This window comes from Caretta caretta, chromosome 1 (assembly GCF_965140235.1).
Source record: "Caretta caretta isolate rCarCar2 chromosome 1, rCarCar1.hap1, whole genome shotgun sequence".
In the NCBI taxonomy this organism is placed as follows: Eukaryota; Metazoa; Chordata; order Testudines; family Cheloniidae; genus Caretta; species Caretta caretta.
Window position 1 is genome coordinate 139,755,946 of NC_134206.1, and position 22,825 is coordinate 139,778,770.

At 43.3% G+C, this 22,825-nt stretch overlaps 1 protein-coding gene across 5 annotated transcripts in view; it reads right to left on the reverse strand.

The window, feature by feature from the left end:
• Positions 1-3,233: 3,233 nt before the first annotated feature.
• Positions 3,234-22,825, reverse strand: part of SCML2 (Scm polycomb group protein like 2) — a 148,042-nt gene continuing 128,450 nt past the window's right edge. For 4 of the 5 annotated variants that reach the window (XM_048862176.2, XM_048862167.2, XM_048862148.2 and 1 more), the window contains one exon: positions 18,657-21,023. In XM_048862176.2, coding sequence (XP_048718133.1) covers positions 20,898-21,023 — 126 coding nt within the window. In that variant the 3' untranslated portion in view covers positions 18,657-20,897. Of the gene's footprint in view, positions 5,536-18,656; positions 21,024-22,825 lie in introns of those variants that run through there. The other variant, XM_048862159.2, reaches the window with a different exon arrangement.

Consider the following 22,825-nt stretch of genomic DNA (forward strand, 5'->3'; position numbering starts at 1 on the left):
CAGTGCCAGGGCCTGCACCTGCGGGGCCGGGGACCTCATTGCCATGGCAATGAGGTCCCACGCTGCCGCGTAGATATCCAGAATGGAGGGAAGGTTGAGCTCTTCCTCCAAATCCTCCCAAGTTGGAAAGTCCACCAGCACCGGACTCGATGGGCCTCCTGTTGGGGTCGAAGTCAATAGTGCTGGGTCTTGAGGCCCAGATCATGGGTGTCCCACCGGAGGACACAACCCACTGGAATCCCCTCACAGCTTCTTGATAGGGGAGGGAGGAAACATTTCCTAGAGGTAGGAAATCAGAGGGGAGGGGTTGGGAAGGTGAAGACACGGGCACAAGCCATTTTTCTGAGATGGGAGCATGTGGATATGCCTTGGTCAAAGGCTTTTGGCACCAAAAGCTCGTGACCAGCTAGGTGTGCTAGAAATAGGACAAATCTACTTCTCAAAAAAGTTTTAAGTATCCAAAAATCGAATTGTCATAATTGGTCACCAGACAATGAAGCCAGCAAAACAGATTTTTTTACATCCCTAAATTGGACAATAATATTGAACTATGTAATTTGCCAGTCACAGTGTGCTTTACCATTACCATTTGGACACAAAAATACTGTTACTCAGATGAAATTTAATGTTGATAAATGCAAAGTAATGCACACTGGAAAACATAATCCTAACTATACATATACTATACATGTACAATGATGTGGTCTAAATTAGCTGTTACCACTCAAGAAAGATCTTGGAGTAATTGTGGATAGTTCTCTGAAAACATCCACTCAATGTGCAGCAGCAGTCAAAAAAGCAAACAGAATGTTGGGAATCATCAAGAAAGGGATAGATAGTAAGACAGAAAATATACTACTACTTCTATATAAATCAATGGTACGCCCACACCTTGAATTCTGCATGCAGATATGGTCGTCCCATCTAAACAAAGATATATTGGAATTGGAAATTTCAGAAAAGGGCAACAAAAATTATTAGGGGTATAGAACGGCTTCTGTATGAGGAGAGATTAATAAGACTGGGACTTTTCAGCTTGAAAAAGAGGCGACTAAGGGGGGATATGATAGAGGTCTATAAAATCATGAGTGGTATAGAGAAAGTAAATAAGGAAGTGTTTACTCCTTCTCATAATACAAGAACAAGGGGCCATGAAATGAAATTAATAGGTAAAAGGTTTAAAACAAACACAAGAAAGTATTTTTTTCACGCAACGCACTGTCAATCTCTGGAATTCCTTGCCAGAGGGTATTGTGAATGCCAATGCTATAATGGGCAGTGTTGGTCAATTCTAAGGAACCTACATCTTTGAAGTTACGGGAAGTCACAACATGGCCCAAAGTTCGGATAAACACCCAGGCCAAATTTTTCCAACCTAAATACTTTAAATTAAGCTCCTAAAGCTATATTGGGACTTTCAACAGTGCTGAGCATTACCACAACTCTGCTTGCACTGAAGTTAATGACAGTAGTAGGCTATCGCTGAAGGCTTTTGAAAATCCCATCCTTGGGCACCTGAAGCATGGAAACAATTTTCCAGAGGTACTGAGTTCGTGCCGCTCCTATTGACATGAGTGAGGGTTGCAGGTGATCAGCTGTTCTGAAAAATTATGCTGCTGCTATGAATCATACCATAGAACATAGAATCTCAGGGTCTGAAGGGACCTCAGGAGGTCATCTAGTCCAACCCCCTGCTCAAAGCAGGACCAATCCCCAACTAAATCATCCCAGCCAGGGCTTTGTCAAGCCTGACTTAAAAACCTCAAAGGAAGGAGATTCCACCACCTCCCTAGGTAATGCATTCCAGTGCTTCACCACTCTCCTAGTGAAAAAGTTTTTCCTAATATCCAACCTAAACCTCCCCCACTGCAACTTGAAACCATTACTCCTCATTCTGTCATCTGCTACCACTGCGAACAGTCTAGATCCATCCTCTTTGGAACCCCCTTTCAGGTAGTTGAAAGCAGCTATCAAATCCCCCCTCGTTCTTCTCTTCCACAGACTAAACAATCCCAGATCCCTCAGCCTCTCCTCATAAGTCATGTGTTCCAGTCCCCTAATCATTTTTGTTGCCCTCTGCTGGACGCTTTCCAATTTTTCTACATCCTTCTTGTAGTGTGGGGCCCAAACCTGGACACACTACTCCAGATGACGCCACACCAATGTCTAATAGAGGCGAATGATCACATCCCCCGGTCTGCTACCAATGCCCCTATTCATACAGCCCAGAATGCCGTTAGCCTTCTTGGCAACAAGGGCACACTGTTGACGCATATCCAGCTTCTCGTACACTGTAACTCCTAGGTCCTTTTCTGCAGATCTGCTGCCTAGCCATTCGGTCCCTAGTCTGTAGCAATGCATGGGATTCTTCCATCCTAAGTGCAGGGCTCTGCACTTGTCCTTGTTGAACCTCATCAGATTTTCTTTCTTTGGCCCAATCCTCTAATTTGTCTAGGTACCTCTGTATCTTATCCCTGCCCTGCAGCATATCTACCACTCCTCCCAGTTTAGTGTCATCTGCAAACTTGCTGAGGGTGCAGACCACGCCATCCTCGAGATCATTAATGAAGATATTGAACAAAACCGGCCCGAGGACCGACCTTTGGGGCACTCCGCTTGATACCGTCTTCCAACTGGACATGTAGCCATTGATTACTACCCGTTGAGCCCGACGATCTAGCCAGCTTTCTATCCATCTTATAGTCCATTCATCCAGCCCATACTTCTTTAACTTGCTGGCAAGAATACTGTGGGAGACCATATCAAAAGCTTTGCTAAAGTCAAGGAATAAGACGTCCACTGCTTTCCCCTCATCCACAGAGCTAGTTATCTCGTCATAGAAGGCAATTAGATTAGTTAGGCATGACTTGCCCTTGGTAAATCCATGCTGATTGTTCCTGATCACTTTCCTCTCCTCTAAATGTTTCAGAATTGATTCCTTGAGGACCTGCTCCATGATTTTTCCAGGGACTGAGGTGAGGCTGACTGGCCTGTAGTTCCCCGGATCCTCCTCCTTCCCTTTTTTAAAGATGGGCACTACATTAGCCTTTTTCCAGTCATCTGGGACCTCCCCTGATTGCCATGAGTTTTCAAAGATAATGGCCAATGGCTCTGCAATCACATCCGCCAACTCCTTTAGCACCCTCAGATGCAGCGCATCCGGCCCCAGGGACTTGTGCTTGTCCAGCTTTTCTAAATAGTTCCAAACCACTTCTTTCTCCACAGAGGGCTGGTCACCTCCTCCCCATGCTGTGCTGCCCAGTGCAGTAGTCTAGGAGCTGACCTTGTTCGTGAAGACAGAGGCAAAAAAGCATTGAATACATTAGTTTTTTCCACATCCTCTGTCACGAGGTTGCCTCTCTCCTTCAGTAAGGGCCCACACTTTCCTTGACTTTCTTCTTGTTGCTAACATACCTGAAGAAACCCTTCTTGTTACTCTTAACATCTCTTGCTCGCTGCAACTCCAAGTGTGATTTGGCCTTCCTGATTTCACTCCTGCATGCTTGAGCAACATTTTTGTACTCCTCCCTGGTCATTTGTCCAATCTTCCACTTCCTGTAAGCTGCTTCTTTTTTGTGTTTAAGATCAGCAAGGATTTCACTGTTAAGCCAAGCTGGTCGCCTGCCATATTTACTATTCTTTCTACATATCGGGATGGTTTGTTCCTGTAACCTCAATAAGGATTCTTTAAAATACAGCTAACTCTCCTGGACTCCTTTCCCCGCTCATGTTATTCTCCCAGGGGATCATGCCATCAGTTCCCTGAGGGAGTCAAAGTCTGCTTTTCTGAAGTCCAGGGTCTGTATTCTGCTGCTCTCCTTTCTTCCTTGTGTCAGGATCCTGAACTCGACCATCTCATGGTCACTGCCTCCCAGGTTCCCATCCACTTTTGCTTCCCCTACTAATTCTTCCCGGTTTGTGAGCAGCAAGTCAAGAAGAGCTCTGCCCCTAGTTGGTTCCTCCAGCACTTGCACCAGTAAATTGTCCCCTACCCTTTCCAAAAACTTCCTGGATTGTCTGTGCACCGCTGTATTGCTCTCCCAGCAGATATCAGGGTGATTGAAGTCTCCCATGAGAACCAGGGCCTGCGATCTAGTAACTTCTGTTAGTTGCCGGAAGAAAGCCTCATCCACCTCATCCCCCCTGGTCTGGTGGTCTATAGCAGACTCCCACCACGACATCCTCCTTGTTGCTCACACTTCTAAACTTAATCCAGAGACTCTCAGGTTTTTCTGCAGTTTCATACCGGAGCTCTGAGCAGTCATACTGCTCTCTTACATACAATGCAACTCCCCCACCTTTTCTGCTCTGCCTGTCCTTCCTGAACAGTTTATATCCATCCATGACAGTACTCCAGTTATCCCACCAAGTCTCTGTTATTCCAATCACATCATAATTCCTTGACTGTGCCAGGACTTCCAGTTCTCCCTGCTTGTTTCCCAGGCTTCATGCATTTGTGTATAGGCACTTAAGATAACTCATTGATTGTCCCTCTTTCTCAGTATGAGGCAGGAGCCCTCCCCTCTTGTTCTCGCCTGCTCATGTTTCCTCCTGGTATCCCACTTACCTCAGGGTTTTGGTCTCCTTCCCCCAGTGAACCTAGTTTAAAGCCCTCCTCACTAGGGTAGCCAGCCTGCTTGCAAAGATGTTCTTCCCTCTCTTCGTTAGGTGGAGCCCGTCTCTGCCTAGCACTCCTCCTCCTTGGAACACCATGGTCAAAGAACCCAAAGCCTTCTCTCCGCACCACCTGCGTAGCCATTCATTGACTTCCACGATTCGACGGTCTCTACCCGGGCCTTTTCCTTCCACGGGGAGGATGGACGAGAACACCACTTGCGCCTCAAACTCCTTTATCCTTCTTTCCAGAGCCACGTAGTCTGCAGTGATCCGCTCAAGGTCATTCTTGGCAGTATCATTGGTGCCCACATAAAGAAGCAGGAAGGGGTAGCAATCCGAGGGCTTGATGAGTCTCAGCAGTCTCTCTGTCACATCGTGAATCCTAGCTCCCGGCAAGTAGCAGACTTCTCAGTTTTCCCAGTCGGGGCGGCAGATAGATGATTCAGTCTCCCTGAGGAGGGAATCCCCAGCCACCACCATCCGCCTACTTCTCTTGGGAGTGGTGGTCGTGGAACTCCCTTCCCAAAGACAGTGCATCTCATGCCTTCCAATCGGCGGAGTCTCCTTCTGCTCCCTTCCCTTAGATATATCATCTAGTGACACTCTCCGCATTAGTACCTGTGGAGAGAACATGAAAACAGTTGCTTACCTGTATCTGCATTGCTGGTACCTGGTCGCTCCCCTTTCTTCTTCTGGAGGTCACATGCTGCCAAATTTCTTCACCGTCCTTCTGTCCCTGCTGCGCAGCCTGCTCTGAATCTTCAGAATGTTGTGCCCATAGAAGCGTATCCTGACGTCGGTCTAGGAAATCTTCAGTTTCTCTTATGCAACTCAGGGTTGATACTTGTTTCTCCAGACCTTGAACCTTCTCTTCCAATATGAAGACCAGCTTGCACTTTGTACAAAGTCGCTTCTGTCCTGTGGAAGAAAGACAAACATGGCACATCCTGTGCAGGTAACAACAGCTGAACACTCACCATCCATATTACCTTCCAAGAGCTTCCTCAGGTGTTGTAGTAACTACTCAGAGAAGCCTGCAAACTGAAAGCCTCAGTGGGCTCTCCTCAGGCAAACTTGCAGGCAAACTCCCTCTGTTAGCCTCTCCGCTGTTCGCTGCTCAGCTGGTTCACAGCTGACTGCCTTTTTATAACAGTCAGGCCCACTCAAGGCTGACCTGGAACAAAGCACTCCCAATGCAGGAGCCCTACGACAGATATAGAAGCCTAAGCCCTGGTCTACACTACAGGGTTAGGTTGAATTTCGCCGCGTTAGGTCAATTTTATAACGAATGCATCTACACAGGCAATCCCATTCCATCGACCTAAAGGGCTCTTAAAATTGGTGGTGAGCTCAGCAGCACAGGTGACCATGCAGTCCCCCCAGAATTGCGAACAAGCTCCAGCATGGACCGAAAGGGAGACACTGGATCTGATTGCTGTATGGGGAGAAGAATCTGTGCAGGCTGAACTCCAATCAAAAAGAAGAAATGCTAATGTATATATGCCAAAATTGCACAGGGCATGATGGACAGAGACTACAACAGGGACACACAGCAGTGCCGCGTGAATGTCAAGGAGCTCAGGCAAGCCTACCAAAAGACAAAGGAGGCAAATGCTCACTCTGGGTCAGAGCCCCATACATGCTGTTTCTATGATCAACTGTATGGCATTCATCAGGGGGAGGGTGGGACCCTACCACTACCCCACCACTGTCCGTGGACACCTGCAAGGGGGGAGGATTTTGAGGAAGAGGAGGAGAATGCACAACAGGCAAGCGGTGAATCCATTCTCCCTAGCAGCTAGGACCTTTTCATCACCCTGGAGCCAATACCCTCCCAAGGCGGGATCCCTGACCCTGAAGCCAGAGAAGGCACCTCTGGTGAGTGCACATTTGTAACTACAGTACAGGGTTTAAAAGCAATAGTGTTTAATGTCTGATTTGCCCTGAAGACTTGGGATGCATTCGTGGCCAGTACAGCTACTAGAAAAGTCTGTTAACGTGTCTGGGGATGGAGTGGGAATCCTCCAGAGAATCGTCCAGCTCTCCTGGAGGTAATTCTGAAAGCCTTTGCAGAAGGTTTCTGGGGAGGGCTGCCTTATTTCGTCCTCCACAGTAGGACACTTTACCATGCCAAGCCAGTAGCAAGTAGTCTAGAATCATTGCAGCACAAAGCATGGCAGCAAATGGTCCTGGGTTTTGGTTGCATTCAAGCAACATTCGGTCTTTATCTTTCTGTGTTAGCCTCAGGAGAGTGATATAATTCATGGTCACCTGGCTGAAATAGGGGAATTTTTTTTAAGGGAACAGTAAAAGGACCCCATTCATGCTGGACTGTTTGTGCTTGGCTAAAAGGGATCATGCCATAGCCATGCGGCAGAGGGAAGGATGAAGAGATCATCCCAAATAGCTATGCGGAGGGGTGGGGGGAAGTGTGTGCTGCACATCCACCCCAAAACTGCAGCCCCACCTTTTAAATGGCAAACCCAACCGGCATTGCTTGCTATGGGAAAGGAGAATGCTGCAGTTTGAAAACATTCCCACGTTATGAAGGTGTTAGAAGCCAAACCTATGTATCCTTTGGCTTACCATGGCTGCCTGGAAACTGAATTCTGTTGCCCAGCTGTGTGTGATGTGTCACCATACTGGCAGGTGCTCAATACAAAAGGCAAAATGTGACCTTATACCTAAAACATATGTGCTGTCTGCTGTGAATTGCTTGAGTCACTGTGAAAGAGTCTCCCTTTTGTTCTCAGAAACGTATCATCTTAAATTTTACTCTCCCTTTTTATCCCCTTGCAGGTGCAAATGTTTCTATGCTCTCCCTGTCATCTCTGTCCCTGAGGTTATCGCAGATTAGAAGGCAAAAAAATCGCACTTTTGATGACATGTTTTCCGAGCTCATGCAGTCCTCCTGCATTGATAGGGCACAGCTGAATGCATAGAGGCATTAAGTGGCAAAGTCCAGGAAAGCATTAAGTGAGCGAGATGAGAAGAGGCAGGAGGCAATGCTGAGGCTAATGGGGGAGCAAACAGACATGCTCAGGCGTCTGGTGGAGCTGCAGGAAAGCCAACAAGAGCACAGACCACTGCTGTATCCACTGTACAACCGCCTGCCCTCCTCCCCAAGTTCCATATCCTCCTCACCCAGATGCCCAAGAACGCAGGGGTGGAGGCTCTGGGCACCCAGCCACTGTACTCCAGAGGATGGCCCAAGCAACAGAAGGCTGTCATTCAAACAATTTTGATTTGTAGTGTGGCTACAATAAGCAATGTGCCCTTGTCCTTCTCTCCTCCCCCACCCAGGCTACCTTATCCGTTATCTCCCCCCGCCCCCCCTATTTTAAAATTAATAAAGAATGCATGGTTTCAAAACAATAGTGACTTTATTTCCTTTGCCAGCTGTGAGCAAAGGGGTGAGGGTGGTTGGCTTACAGGAAATTAATATCAACAAAGGGGGTGGGTTTGCATCAAGGAGAAACACACACAACTGTCACACCATAGCCTGGCCAGTCATGAAACTGGTTTTCAAAGCCTCTCTGATGAGCAGAGTGTACTCTTGTACTCTTCTAACTGCTGTTCAAAATTGGCAGCCAGGCGATTTGCCTCAACCTCCCACCCCAACATAAACGTCTCCCCCTTACTCTCACAGATATTGTGGAGCACACAGCAAGCATAGACAATCCAGGAAGTTTTTGGAAAGCGTAGGGGACAATTTCCTGGCGCAAGTGCTAGAGGAGCCAACTAGGGGGGGAGCTTTTCTTGACCTGCTGCTCACAAACCGGGTAGAATTAGTAGGGGAAGCAAAAGTGGATGGGAATCTGGGAGGCAGTGACCATGAGTTGGTTGAGTTCAGGATCCTGACGCAAGGAAGAAAGGTAAGCAGCAGGATACGGACCCTGGACTTCAGGAAAGCAGACTTCGACTCCCTCAGGGAACGGATGGCCAGGATCCCCTGGGGGACTAACATGAAGGGGAAAGGAGTCCAGGAGAGCTGGCTGTATTTCAAGGAATCCCTGTTGAGGTTACAGGGACAAACCATCCCGATGAGTCGAAAGAATAGTAAATATGGCAGGCGACCAGCTTGGCTTAATGGTGAAATCCTAGCGGATCTTAAACATAAAAAAGAAGCTTACAAGAAGTGGAAGGTTGGACATATGACCAGGGAAGAGTATAAAAATATTGCTCGGGCATTTAGGAATGATATCAGGATGGCCAAATCGCACCTGGAGCTGCAGCTAGCAAGAGATGTCAAGAGTAACAAGAAGGGTTTCTTCAGGTATGTTGGCAACAAGAAGAAAGCCAAGGAAAGTGTGGGCCCCTTACTGAATGAGGGAGGCAACCTAGTGACAGAGGATGTGGAAAAAGCTAATGTACTCGATGCTTTTTTTGCCTCTGTCTTCACGAACAAGGTCAGCTCCCAGACTGCTGCGCTGGGCATCACAAAATGGGGAAGAGATGGCCAGCCCTCTGTGGAGATAGAGGTGGTTAGGGACTATTTAGAAAAGCTGGACGTGCACAAGTCCATGGGGCCGGATGAGTTGCATCCGAGAGTGCTGAAGGAATTGGCGGCTGTGATTGCAGAGCCATTGGCCATTATCTTTGAAAACTCGTGGCGAATGGGGGAAGTCCCGGATGACTGGAAAAAGGCTAATGTAGTGCCAATCTTTAAAAAAGGGAAGAAGGAGAATCCTGGGAACTACAGGCCAGTCAGCCTCACCTCAGTCCCTGGAAAAATCATGGAGCAGGTCCTCAAAGAATCAATCCTGAAGCACTTGCATGAGAGGAAAGTGATCAGGAACAGCCAGCATGGATTCACCAAGGGAAGGTCATGCCTGACAAATCTAATCGCCTTTTATGATGAGATTACTGGTTCTGTGGATGAAGGGAAAGCAGTGGATGTATTGTTTCTTGACTTTAGCAAAGCTTTTGACACGGTCTCCCATAGTATTCTTGTCAGCAAGTTAAGGAAGTATGGGCTGGATGAATGCACTATAAGGTGGGTAGAAAGCTGGCTAGATTGTCGGGCTCAACGGGTAGTGATCAATGGCTCCATGTCTAGTTGGCAGCCGGTGTCAAGTGGAGTGCCCCAGGGGTCGGTTCTGGGGCCGGTTTTGTTCAATATCTTCATAAATGATCTGGAGGATGGTGTAGATTGCACTCTCAGCAAATTTGCGGATGATACTAAACTGGGAGGAGTGGTAGATACGCTGGAGGGGAGGGATAGGATACAGAAGGACCTAGACAAATTGGAGGATTGGGCCAAAAGAAATCTGATGAGGTTCAACAAGGATAAGTGCAGAGTCCTGCACTTAGGACGGAAGAATCCAATGCACCACTACAGACTAGGGGCCGAATGGCTAGGCAGCAGTTCTGCGGAAAAGGACCTAGGGGTGACAGTGGACGAGAAGCTGGATATGAGTCAGCAGTGTGCCCTTGTTGCCAAGAAGGCCAATGGCATTTTGGGATGTATAAGTAGGGGCATAGCGAGCAGATCGAGGGACGTGATCGTTCCCCTCTATTCGACATTGGTGAGGCCTCATCTGGAGTACTGTGTCCAGTTTTGGGCCCCACACTACAAGAAGGATGTGGATAAATTGGAGAGAGTCCAGCGAAGGGCAACAAAAATGATTAGGGGTCTAGAACACATGACTTATGAGGAGAGGCTGAGGGAGCTGGGATTGTTTAGTCTGCAGAAGAGAAGAATGAGGGGGGATTTGATAGCTGCTTTCAACTACCTGAAAGGGGGTTCCAAAGAGGATGGCTCTAGACTGTTCTCAATGGTAGCAGATGACAGAACGAGGAGTAATGGTCTCAAGTTGCAGTGGGGGAGGTTTAGATTGGATATTAGGAAAAGCTTTTTCACTAAGAGGGTGATGAAAGACTGGAATGCGTTACCTAGGGAGGTGGTAGAATCTCCTTCCTTAGAGGTTTTTAAGGTCAGGCTTGACAAAGCCCTGGCTGGGATGATTTAACTGGGAATTGGTCCTGCTTCGAGCAGGGGGTTGGACTAGATGACCTTCTGGGGTTCCTTCAGACCCTGATATTCTATGATTCTAAGCAGTAATAGCAATGGGAATATTGGTTGCGCTGAGGTCTAACCTAGTTAGCAAACAGCGCCAGCGATCTTTTAAACGTCCAAACGCACATTCTACCACCATTCTGCACTTGCTCAGCCTATAGTTAAAATGCTCCTTACTACTGTCCAGGCTGCCTGTGTATGGCTTCATGAGCCATAGGAGCAAGGGGTAGACTGGGTTTCCAAGGATAACTATTGGTATTAATTTTCCCCAACATTAATTTTCTGGTCTGGGAAGTAAGTCCCTTCCCCGGAGTTCCAAAAGATGTGAGCGTCATGCACCTTTCCTGGCCATCCCACATTGATGTTGATGAAACATCTGTTGTGAGCCACCAGTGCTTGCAGTACCATTGAGAAGTACCCCATGCAGTTTATGTATTGGTTGGCAAGGTGGTTCAGTGCCAAGATAGGGATATGGGTTCCGTCTATTGCCCCACCACAGTTAGGGAAACCTATTGCACCAAAGCCATCCTCTGTGACCTGCACATTTCCCAGAGTCACTACCCTTGATAGCAGAACATCAGTGATTGCATTGGCTACTTGAATCACAGCAGTCCCCACAGTAGATTTGCCCACTCCAAATTGATTCCCGACTGACCGGTAGCAGTCAGGAGTTGCAAGCTTCCACAGGGCTATTGCTACTCGTTTCTCAACTGTCAGGACAGCTCTCACCTTGGTATTCCTGTGCTTCAGGGTGGGGGAAAGCAACTCAGAGTTCCAGCAAAGTGGCCTTATGCATGAATCATCGCATACCCGCAAGCCTATGCGGTCCCCCTAGTCTATGCTTGTTCGCTGGGCCCAGAATCAGCATTCCACTGTATCAACCACTGTATCAACCAGCCCCACTGCCACCATGATGTCGCAATTGCCACTTCCCTTGCTTTCAGGAATGTCTGTGTTCATGTCCTCATCAAAATCCTCCTTGTGCTGCCATCTCTTAGCCAGGTTCTGCACATACTGCAGTATAATGTGGGAGGTGTTTACAATGCTCACAACAGCAGTGGTGAGCTGAGCGGGCTCCATGCTTACCGTGGTATGGCGTCTGCATGGATAACCCAGGAAAAAAGCTGTGAAATGATTGTCTGCGGTTGCTTTCACGGCGGGAGGGAGGAAGGAGAGATTGATGACATGTATCCAAAACCAACTGTGACAATGTTTTTGCCCCATCAGGCATGGGAGCTTAACCCAGAATGCCAATGGGTGGTAGAGACTGCGGGAACTGTGGGATAGCTACCCACAGTGCAACGCTCCATGAGTCGATGCTAGCCATGGTATTGAGGACACACTGCACCAACTTAATGCATTTAGTGGGGATATAGACAATGGACTACATAAAATTGATTTCTAAAAATCAACATCTATAGAATCAACTGAATTTCATAGTGTAGACATACCCTAACTTTGGGCACCTGCCAGTTAGAAAATTTTGGCTTTGCATTTTTGAATGCTTATCTGAAAACAACTCCTGTTTAGCCTGGCCCAGCAGGAGTAGCATTAGTGCACGCTTCCTCCAGTGCCTTGCCCACATGCCTGAGCATCTAGAGCTGAAAGGGTAGGGCAGTGTTTAGTCAGTCCTTGACCTCACTTCTGAGACAGCAAACATAGGTGCTTCTTGGGACCAGGTGTCACAAAGATCATGTGCATTTTTTCTGCCATTGTAGCTAGAAAATAAAAAATTAGTAGACGTGGGTATGGGCAGGCTTTCAGCTATACCATTTTTTTTTCTTTTCAGCTCAAAGGATGAGCTATTTCTTCCCACTTTGTGCTGAAATTTCCCCTCCCCCATACGTGTCTGAAAATATCGAGGTAGGAGGCAGAGAAATGAATTTACATGCAGGGATGAAAAGCTTCATGCCAGCTTTTGACCAGATGGTGGCAGTACACAGCCTTCCATACAAGCACTGAGACAGCAGTATCAGGAGCTACTCTATTTGAAGTAAAACCTACCATGTGCCAGCTCAAAGGACAAACTTTTGCATAAACTTTGACTCAGTACAGGATTCCTTATCTAGTACAGTTGTGGAGTTGCAGATTAGTAGGATCCTGGCGTTTACAAATGTACTTCAGAAAGAGCTGGGACAATTACAGTTCAACATAATAAATCTACTGGCACCTGTATGGATGATCCAGATAATACTGGCAATTGGAATCTATAGGTGGTAAAATGGAAAAATCATTAATGGGTGTGATGGAATCTCGAATATTTTTAGGATTTTCTTTACTTATAAGCACCATAATGGCCACCTACACTTCCAGGGGAAAACTCATTATTTGATTATCTTTAAATGATTTTTTTTCTACTTTTTAAAATTGGAGAATCATAGACTATCAGGGTTGGAACGGACCTCAGGAAGTCATCTAGTCCAACCCCTGCTCAAAGCAGGACCAACCCCAACTAAATCATCCCAGCCAGGGCTTTGTCAAGCCTGACCTTAAAAATATCTAAGGAAGGAGATTCCACCACCTCCCTAGGTAACGCATTCCAGTGTTTCACCACCCTCCTAGTGAAATAGTGTTTCCTAATATCCAGCCTAGACCTCCCCCACTGCAACTTGAGACCACTGCTGCTTATTCTGTCTTCTGCCACCACTGAGAACAGCCAAGCTCCATCCTCTTTGGAACCCCCTTCAGGTAGTTGAAAGCAGCTATCAAATCCCCCCTCACTCTTCTCTTCTGAAGACTAAATAACCCCAGTTCCCTCTGTCACGGAGTCCCTGGGCGATGCTCTGGAACTGCTCCCCATGAAGCCAGTCAGGACTCTGGGGAAGTCTCCTTTCTGTGAGCATCTTTAAGCCTCCTAAAATATGATACATATTTTGTGTCCATTTTACAGATGGCTTATCTGAGGTTGGTGAACAATTAAGTAATTTGACCAATGCTATAAAGATTAGACTAAAGTATGAGACTAAAGATCGCTGCATGATCCTTATTACAACAGAAACACCTACAGTGAAGGAACCAGATGTGCTAGACTGTGTGAAAGCCTGCTGTATAGGGTTGGAAGACTACAATCAAGTATGTTGGAGAATAGGAGATTATTCCACAGCAGGAATTCATTGAAAATCCTAGTGTCCTTAACGCTGCATAGCCCTTGAGCAGTTCAAATGGTTATTTTTCATTCACCAGCTAAATTACCGTATATACTCCTTCGTAAGCTGAATTTTTTTAGTAAAAAAGGGAAACATCAGAGAAGGGGGTCAGCTTATGAGCAGGTATAGAGAGAGGAAGAGGTGGGACACAGCCCCCCCCCCAAAAAGAGTGGGCAAGGAGAGACAGCAGAGCCAGAAGGGTAGAGGGGGCCAGAATCTCTCCCCGCCCACTGGAGCAGGCTGTGGCTGCACCGCCCAGCCTGCTGGAACAGCTCCAGCCAGGCCAGAGACATCCTCCTCTAGCCTGCCCCAGCTAAGGTGGGAAGGAATGGGATAGGGGAAGTGTGGAGGTCCTGGACTAGGGGTGGGGTCATGGGTGTGGGGGGTGGTCACAGGGGTTACTCCCCTGACCCTCTCCTTCTCCCCTCGTAAAATTTCCCCACCAGTTGCTGTCCAGACCTATCAGGGTAAGCTGCTGGCAGGCTGGGATACTTTATTTACTTAGGTTTTCCTCCATGCCTGTGGACACGTGAGGTAAATAAACTGCCTCAGCCCGCCAGAGGTTTAGCCTGATGGCCTGGGAGCCAAAGTTTGCTGACCCCTGCTTATGATCAAGTATAGATGGTATGTTCCCTTCACTAAGAACTATGAAAACTGGAAGGGATGACCTTGGACATTTATCTTAAGGAGCCTTTGAACTTTTTTAACTTTATTTTTTCAGCAGTGAGCAGGACGAGCCTATATCTTCGTTATTGTTTAGTACTTTAAACACAGTCAAAATGTTGATACCTGGTTTAGTTTATTAGGACAGGTCCACCTGTGCTGCAGTATTTTATTCTAAAACTACATAGGTGGTAGGACAATCAGGCTTACAGAGAAAATGAAAAATAAAATACCTCTTCCACAACATCAACCTTTGTCTTTTTAATATAATGAACTTTAATCCCTTGCCAGATTACTGAAAATGGACAGACAGAACCTAACATTTATTTAGACATGAACAGATGTACAGAGAGTCCTTCCAGATAGGGTAGTTTATCATATGCATAGTTACAAGCCAAGCAATTCTTTGCATACTTAAGGCTTTCATGGAATGCAAAAATCCAGTGATTTATTCTGAAGAGTGTTTTTACTTTTTCCCAATACCATTACTTTTCCAGTCGGTTGCCAGCATCATGTTTAACAATTACTTTCTCCAGTGGCCTTAGAAAAATAAGATACCGATTCTAGCATTCCCATTTCTTAGTACAGCTGTCCTTTTATAAGTTTCCTACAAATATTTTAGAGAGGATGTGGACATGACAACCAAGCAGATTTGAGGTGAGTTTGCAATAGTATAAGGCAAGCCCGTACAAATTCAGAAGCAAAGAATAACAGTGGCTCCTAGACTCCGGGCCATGAAGCACTTGCTGGATGCCCCAAGAGAGCTGGAGGGGTTAGGGGTAGGGGGAAGATGACACATGGTGCTGTCTCTGCTCTTTGTTTCTGGCAGTTCATTTGTAGTACACCCACAAAGCTACTGTCAAATCCCTCCTCAAAACTGTTCTCTGCAGTCTACCTCATACAAGTACTTTATTGTGAAAGTGCAACTTACAAATGTATATTTTTTTTTGTTACATGACTGGGCTCAAAAACAAAACAATGTAAAACTTCAGAGCCTACAAGTCCACTCAGTCCTACTTCTTGTTCAGCCAATCGCTAAGACAAACAAATTTGTTTGTGATTGAACTCCTTGGGGAAGAACTGTATGTCCCCTGTTTTACCCACCTTCTGCCATATATTTCATGTTATAGCAGTCTTGCATGATGACCCAGCACATGTTGTTCATTTTAAGAACACTTTGACAAAGCGCAAAGGTACCAATGTGAGATTCTAAAGAAAGCTACAGCACTCGACCCAAGGTTTAAGAATCTGAAGTGCCTTCCAAAATCTGAGAAGGATGAGGTGTGGTGCATGCTTTCAGAAGTCTTAAAAGAGCAACACTCTGATTAAGAAACTATAGACCATAAACCACCAAAAAAGAAAATCAACCTTCTGCTGGTAGCATTGGACTCAGATAATGAAAACGAACATGTGTCGGTCCGCACTGCTTTGGATTGTTATTGAGCAGAACCCGTCATCACCCTGGACGCATGTCCCCTGGAATGGTGGTTGAAGTATGAAGGGACATATCAATCTTTAGCGCATTTGGCACATAAATATCTGGCTACAACAGTGCCACGAGAACGCCTGTTCTCACTTTCAGGTAACATAAACCAGAATTGGACAGCATTATCTCCTGCAAATGTAAACAGACTTGTTTATCTGAGTGATTGGCTGAACAAGAAGTAGGACTGAGTGGACTTGCAGCCTCTAAAATTTTACATTGTTTAATTTTTGAACGCAGGGTTTGTTTTTTTTACATAATTCTACATTTGTAAGTTCAACTTTCATGATAAAGAGATTGCACTACAGTACTTGTATTAGGTGAATTGAAAAATACTATTTCTTTTGTTTTTTACAATGCAAATATTTATAATAAAAATAAATATAAAGTGAGCACTGTACACTTTATATTCTGTGCTGTAATTGAAATCAATATATTTGAAAATGTAGAAAACATCCAAAAATATTTAAAGAAATGGTATTCTATTATTGTTTAACAGTGTGATTAATCGCGATTAATTTTTTTAATCACTTGGCAGCCCTAGTTAAAACTACATTGAATGCTTTCCTTAAATTACTTCTCCATGTATAAAGTGCCCGTAGTTAGCACAGGGATCTTATTTGATTATGCAAAGTGAGTTAGGTGGAGAAAAGAAAAAAGAAAAACTATTCGGATGCAATCCACCCTATGAAAGCATTTAAGAACCCCTGCTTAATACATTCAACCAAGTCATTCCACCCCCAAAAGAAAGAACACACAAATAATCCCCTGCCAAATGGGCCAAAATCCTTAGGTTCTTACTCAAGCCTCCATCATACCTTTGCAGGAATAACACAGATAAAATAATTCCAGTAATCCTGTGTAAGATTAGGTATCACATTAAGGAGCCTTCAAGCATGAATTTTGAACGTCCCATGCACCAATCTCAGCTCCAGCAAGATTAGCATGGCTTCCAGGGAGCTTTTGTTTATAAATAATTGGGGTGGGAGGGGGGGGGGGAGAAGCAGTGTTTTTTAATACCATGAGCATTCAAGGTGAGATATTCCTGAGCAAATATCTCGTTCTCCCATGAGTTATTAATAAAGTGCCCTTATTAAAAACAACCCTCCTCCCCCCAGTATTCATCCAAATCAGAGTTTATAGAATGTGCTGCTGAGTTTTGGTCTATTCCAGCAAAGTACTGTAATAGTTTACAGCTATTTGTAATGAATGTGTTGCAGTTGTAACCAGATCAATCACAACAATTGATGAGCCTTGTCTTAGATAACTCCTTAGTTTCTAGTATCAGGGGGTAGCTGTGTTAGTCTGTATCCACAAAAACAACAAGGAGTCTGCCACCAGACTCCTTGTTGTTTTTCCTTAGTTTCTGTTACACTACATCACTATTCTGCTATGAGAGTTACAAGACTAGTTAGACACGCTATTATAAAAAAATAAATATCAATCCCTAAACTTAATGTCAAGGGGTTAATTTTTAATTTTAGGTTAAATACATTTTTATCTAGTCCTCTATAAAACTTATATTGCTGCCTTATAACAGCAAGAGGAACTAGAAAAGTATAGAAACAATCAGCTGCAAAACCATGCTAACAGCAGAGAACACATTTCATGTATACGCTACCTTTTTGCATGTAATCAATATATTTTGAGAGACTGAATTCAAACCACCTCTTGATTATTTTAACTGGATCCCAACTTCTGCAGTTTTCCTCTCCATGTTTTGCTTTGAAGTTACTATTCACTTGATTAAGTTACTTCTAAATTGCAAGCTGATTGTTCAGTGCTGGCATCAGAACAATAGACTTCTGTGTAACAGAAATCTGAAGTACATTAATTTGTAATTGAGGTCTATGTTAGTTGATATTAAAACATTTGACTTAAATACTTCGGTCTTTGCTTAGACACAGGACACAAGTATTGGGCAGTGTGTACTGGAAGAACAATGAGCCAGATTCATAAGTGATGAACACCCACAATTTAAATAGAAGCCCTTGGGAGCAGTGGTGATCAAACTGAGCCCCACCGGAATACATACCAAATGCAACCCTTTTGAATTTAATAGATCCCTGTGGAAACCACAGCCACAACCAAATCCATGTTCAGTCACTTGAAACTCAAAGTGTAGAATCTGGTTTAATTTATGTATGCAGTCTGTCTGTATGTTTTTTAACTGCATTTTTAAGCATGACCCAGATTCTGGTATATATTTATAAACAACATGAAACAAGAATAAATCCAAAGGATTCTTATACAATGCACTTGGTGTACCAGTTATGAACCACATTTTATCAAGACAGCCATTAAACTGAAAGGAAAACAGTCTACTCTACACATCTCACCATTCAAGATTTTGGAAAGAAAAAAAAATAGTGACTGATCATACAAGAGGTTCGTAGGGGTCTCCTGTCCTTTTCAAATTAATGGATATTTGTGTGGAAATTTTGTGAATCATACGAGCAGCAAGATACTGTATACACTACAGCTATAGAGCGTCACAAATATTTCAAAAACACAGATCCATCTAAGTTCATATATTAATTGCTTTTGATAAGCAGATGTTGCAAGGTTATATTCCTGTAATAAAAAAAAAAACTTTACATCAGAAGTTTACATGAACTGCCAAGTTCTGCAAAATGCTGGATAATATAGCCAACTATGATGTCTGCACAAATGTTAGTTGAAGTAGGAGTACATAGACAATGTCAAACAAAATGGACAATTACAACACTGAACAAATTTTTTTTAATTATTTTAGATCAGAACATCCAGTTGAAAATAAACAATTAAAAATAAATTCTGTTACACTGCTTGGATCTCATGCTATAATACAATGTAAAACTCTAGTACTAGGACATTCTAGCATTTCATGTGCATGTATGTATGTGCACACAAACTTTGTACAAATATTTCTACCACAGCCATGGAGTGTATGAAAAAGAGGCTAAAACCTCATTGTTCTATATGGATGTTGTAAAAAACAGACAACATAAACATCTTCATGTATACCAACTATTTGGACAATGCAATAATATAGTTTCAGACCAAATTACTTCCAATACAATTTTATGAGAGAGTGTTATTACTCATTCACGTTAAAAATTCAGCATAATGCTTAATATATTGATGAAGTGTGGCATAAGCAATATATAACAAATATACTAGATATTTCTCCATCATTGTTTTGCCCTTTTCTAGATATAAAGCAGGCATGTGTGTACTGTCCATCTAAACACACATGTGCACAAAGGATATGTAAAGTAACCCAAACCACATAACCCTTAGTGTTAAATGTTTTGTGATAGCAGAGCAAAACAATCCTCAAAGACAAATGAACTTCTCAATTAAAATTGTGCTGTAGTTCTTTAAATGACTACTTGGAAAGCTGAGAACTACAAAATATGATTTTGCAGTATTTCTGCTAAAACCTGAGGAATATTAAGCTAGCAATAAGCAAGGCATTTTCAAACAAGAAATTTGTAAAAAATACACATTTTTTACTAGAAGCTTTCATATATAAAAAGACAATAAGAAATATAATAAAACCTATCCTTTTAGGACTACATCTTCCCTAGTAAATAGTTCTTTATTCTCACTTGCACTATTACATACAGTACATTCGATTTCCTACACAGAAAATGTACATTCTTGTCCCTGATGTATATTTCATTGGCAGTGATCGCAAGCTGTTTTATTATCAACACTCACTTCTGTAGCTTATAAAAACAGCACCAAGTTTTATGCAAAACAAGAGTATTAGTATGAGTACTACTTCTTCATGACAAGTGAAATATTTAATTTAAAGAAGTCAAAGAACAAGAAACATCAGAACCAAAATGCATATTTCCAGAAACCATACCAGAATAAACGGCTCAGAGCTAAGTAATAAGTAACCGGGAGTTTTGCATAGTACAGGGCACTCCCCTGTTTGAATCCACCCATCCATTGATTGTTCCTTACCCTCCAGGAATGGAAAGCAAAGTGGACAAGTGCTAATGAATATAGAAGTACACAAAAAATTTACTGGTAAAAAAACTGAATTGTACAGTTTCTCATTATCTCTGTCACAGTGCAAAGTATATTTTAAACACATTTTTAAAAAACTGAATACATATGTACAGTATATATGTATGTACCACACTCGCACACACATATATATACACATAAGCATGAATACAAATATCCATGCCAAGTTCAGCAAAAGAACGGAATGTTTAAAATGTGGGTCTTTTGTTCCACAGAAATCTGGAAGTCCATTCACCCCAGAACAGTTGGCTGTTTAAAATGGCCAAGAAAATGCCCCCTCCATGAAACAGAAATATTGCCTGCATAAATTGACAACATACTGTATATTTGTTCTCATAATTCACCAGAGAACTGATAACCACACTTTATAAAAGCTTATATTTGTATTAAAAACACACAGATCAAACAATTCATATGGCTATTCCCTTTATGGAAATCTGGATAGCATAATTCAGATGAATATTACTTTTCTGGAGCACCAGACAAAGAGTATTCACTAAAGAGATGAAGTCTACTGCTGCTTCTTTAAAATTTTCTTATAATGTAAAGTTTTACAGCCACCCCTGTAAAAGTGAACACCTGATGCAGATTTTTTCCTTTGGGATTAAGCTGTTTTGGTTCTGAATGTGAATGTGTCAGCTGAAGTCTGTAGCAGAGAATGGATTTCTCGGCACTCTGTGTGAAGTTAGTACTCAGGAAAGCATTGCTTTTTAAAAAACACACAACACCAACTGGCTTTCTGTGTGACGTTTCTAAAACAGTTGTTAGAATACCAGAATGTAACAGTCTTTTTCACTTGGCAGTAAATATTTTATCACATTTTGAGAGGAAACTTTTGCAAACTGAAGACTGTTTATGATGACAAAATATTCTTAAATAAAGAACATGTATGTGAACCTGAGAGTTAAGTCTGATATGAATACGTACATTACATTGTCTCCACTGGCTAGTACTTTCCTTGTTTAAGTCTCTCAATATGGTAGCATAGCTTTAATGCTGGCCCCAACTTCAGTCCCATATATTTCATTATCATATCGCTCCTTAGTAACAGTAGTGCCTTTCCATCAATTTCCTACAGAAGGAATAAATACAACATACATCGGCTTTAACAGGTTACAGGGTAAAATCAAAAAGTACATTGTATTAGTTTACCATAGTAAAACTTAATGTAGAGTATATAAAACAGTAATTTACTATAATTTAATACCTCCGATGGCTAATAAAACCAAACTGATTTTTATTTAGACATTTAAGTGTTTTATAAGGCACCTTTTGGTAGATATTTGAGATAATACACAAGTCAATAATAAAAGGCATTGGACAAAACCAGATACTGTAAGCAAAATAAAGGTAACTCGGCCAAGAGAAAAATCCAGAAAGGAAGATCTGCTAAAGAAGGGAGGCCTCTCTAGTCAAAGATGAAATGACCCAAACACTGAGGCCTTGCACTGAACCTTGAAAACAGCCGTAGGGAGACTCTGGCATGCATGCATACACACACACACACACACACACACACACACACAGAGGAAGGGAGTTACACATCATCTAGATCTGTGACACAAGACAGATCTATGTCTAGCCTAAACCAGATGGAATGTTAGGATCAAAAGCAAGGACAATTGAACAGATTTTCACTGCCTTGAAAAGAAGCTGTTGCAGTTGGACAGGCCTAAGCTATTAAAAAAAGTATTGACAATTCAGTGAATATTTCCCTGAAATTGCATACTGAAACCACTCTTTTTCTAAAACAGAATAGGCTGAAAAATACTATGAAATTTGGTCCCTATTCCAAAAATGTCCAGAAAAACCAAGAAGGGGAGGTGATTTGGGTTTTTTACATTTATCGACCTATATCAATCTATCTATATTTCAGTATCTTGAAGTTTCCTTTGGACCTAGCTTACTCCAAACTTAAAAGAATTTTTATTATGAACTGGTGCAGAGTGCATGAGAAATTTTACACAAAATTTTAAATTTTGCCCAGGTGTAAAGGAATACACAAGGCAGTAGAGACTCTGGCTCGTTGGGTTCACAATAAAAAAAAAGCCAGACACTTCTTGGTGGGGACACTGCCATTTTGAGATGACAGTAGTTCTCTATTAGGCAGCCCATCACGTAACCACACAGTGAAAGGAAAACAGGTGAATGAAAGGAGTATACAGGACATGCACAGTTAGAGCTACTAACTTTTGACCCTCCTAAATATATTATCTAGCTAGTTCTAGTGAAGATTTGCACAGTCTTGGCTAGATTAGACCAAGTAAATGCTTTTCATTATTGTTTTTAACCTTTCTTCTCTCTCCTAATAAAACTGTGTTATCTAAATGCAACGAAGCTTTGCACTTGACTGTTAATATTAAGGATCAGCTATCCTGGGATATCAGAAAAGTTCTATCCTGGGGAGGAAGCATATGTGGTGTCTAAGTGGCCCACAGGTGTCCAAAGTCATGAATGAAGATCCCTCTGAAAGAGGAGGTTACTGGGAGGTTCTTCAAGGTGTGTGGTCCCTATCTGTATTCCACTATTACACATGCGCACCATGCTCTTGGAGCTGGAGAATTTGAAAGTAGCGTCCCTGGGTCTGTGCATGGGCCCCGGCTCATCTCCAACTGAGATGAGGCAGACTCACCGCCTCTCCAGTTCCTTCTCAATTACCACGAATCAGATAAGATTCAAAGCAGAGGGGCAGGAGGGCAAGAAGTGGAATACAGATAGGGACCTTAAATCTCGAAGAATTTCCAGTTGCAGGTAAATAACCCCCTCTTCTTCAAGTGATGGCCCCTATTGTATTCCACTATGGGTGACTGACAAGCAGTACCTAAGAAGGAGGAGGGTGCAAGGGTGTAGATAGCAGGGCTGAGCGGAGTACTG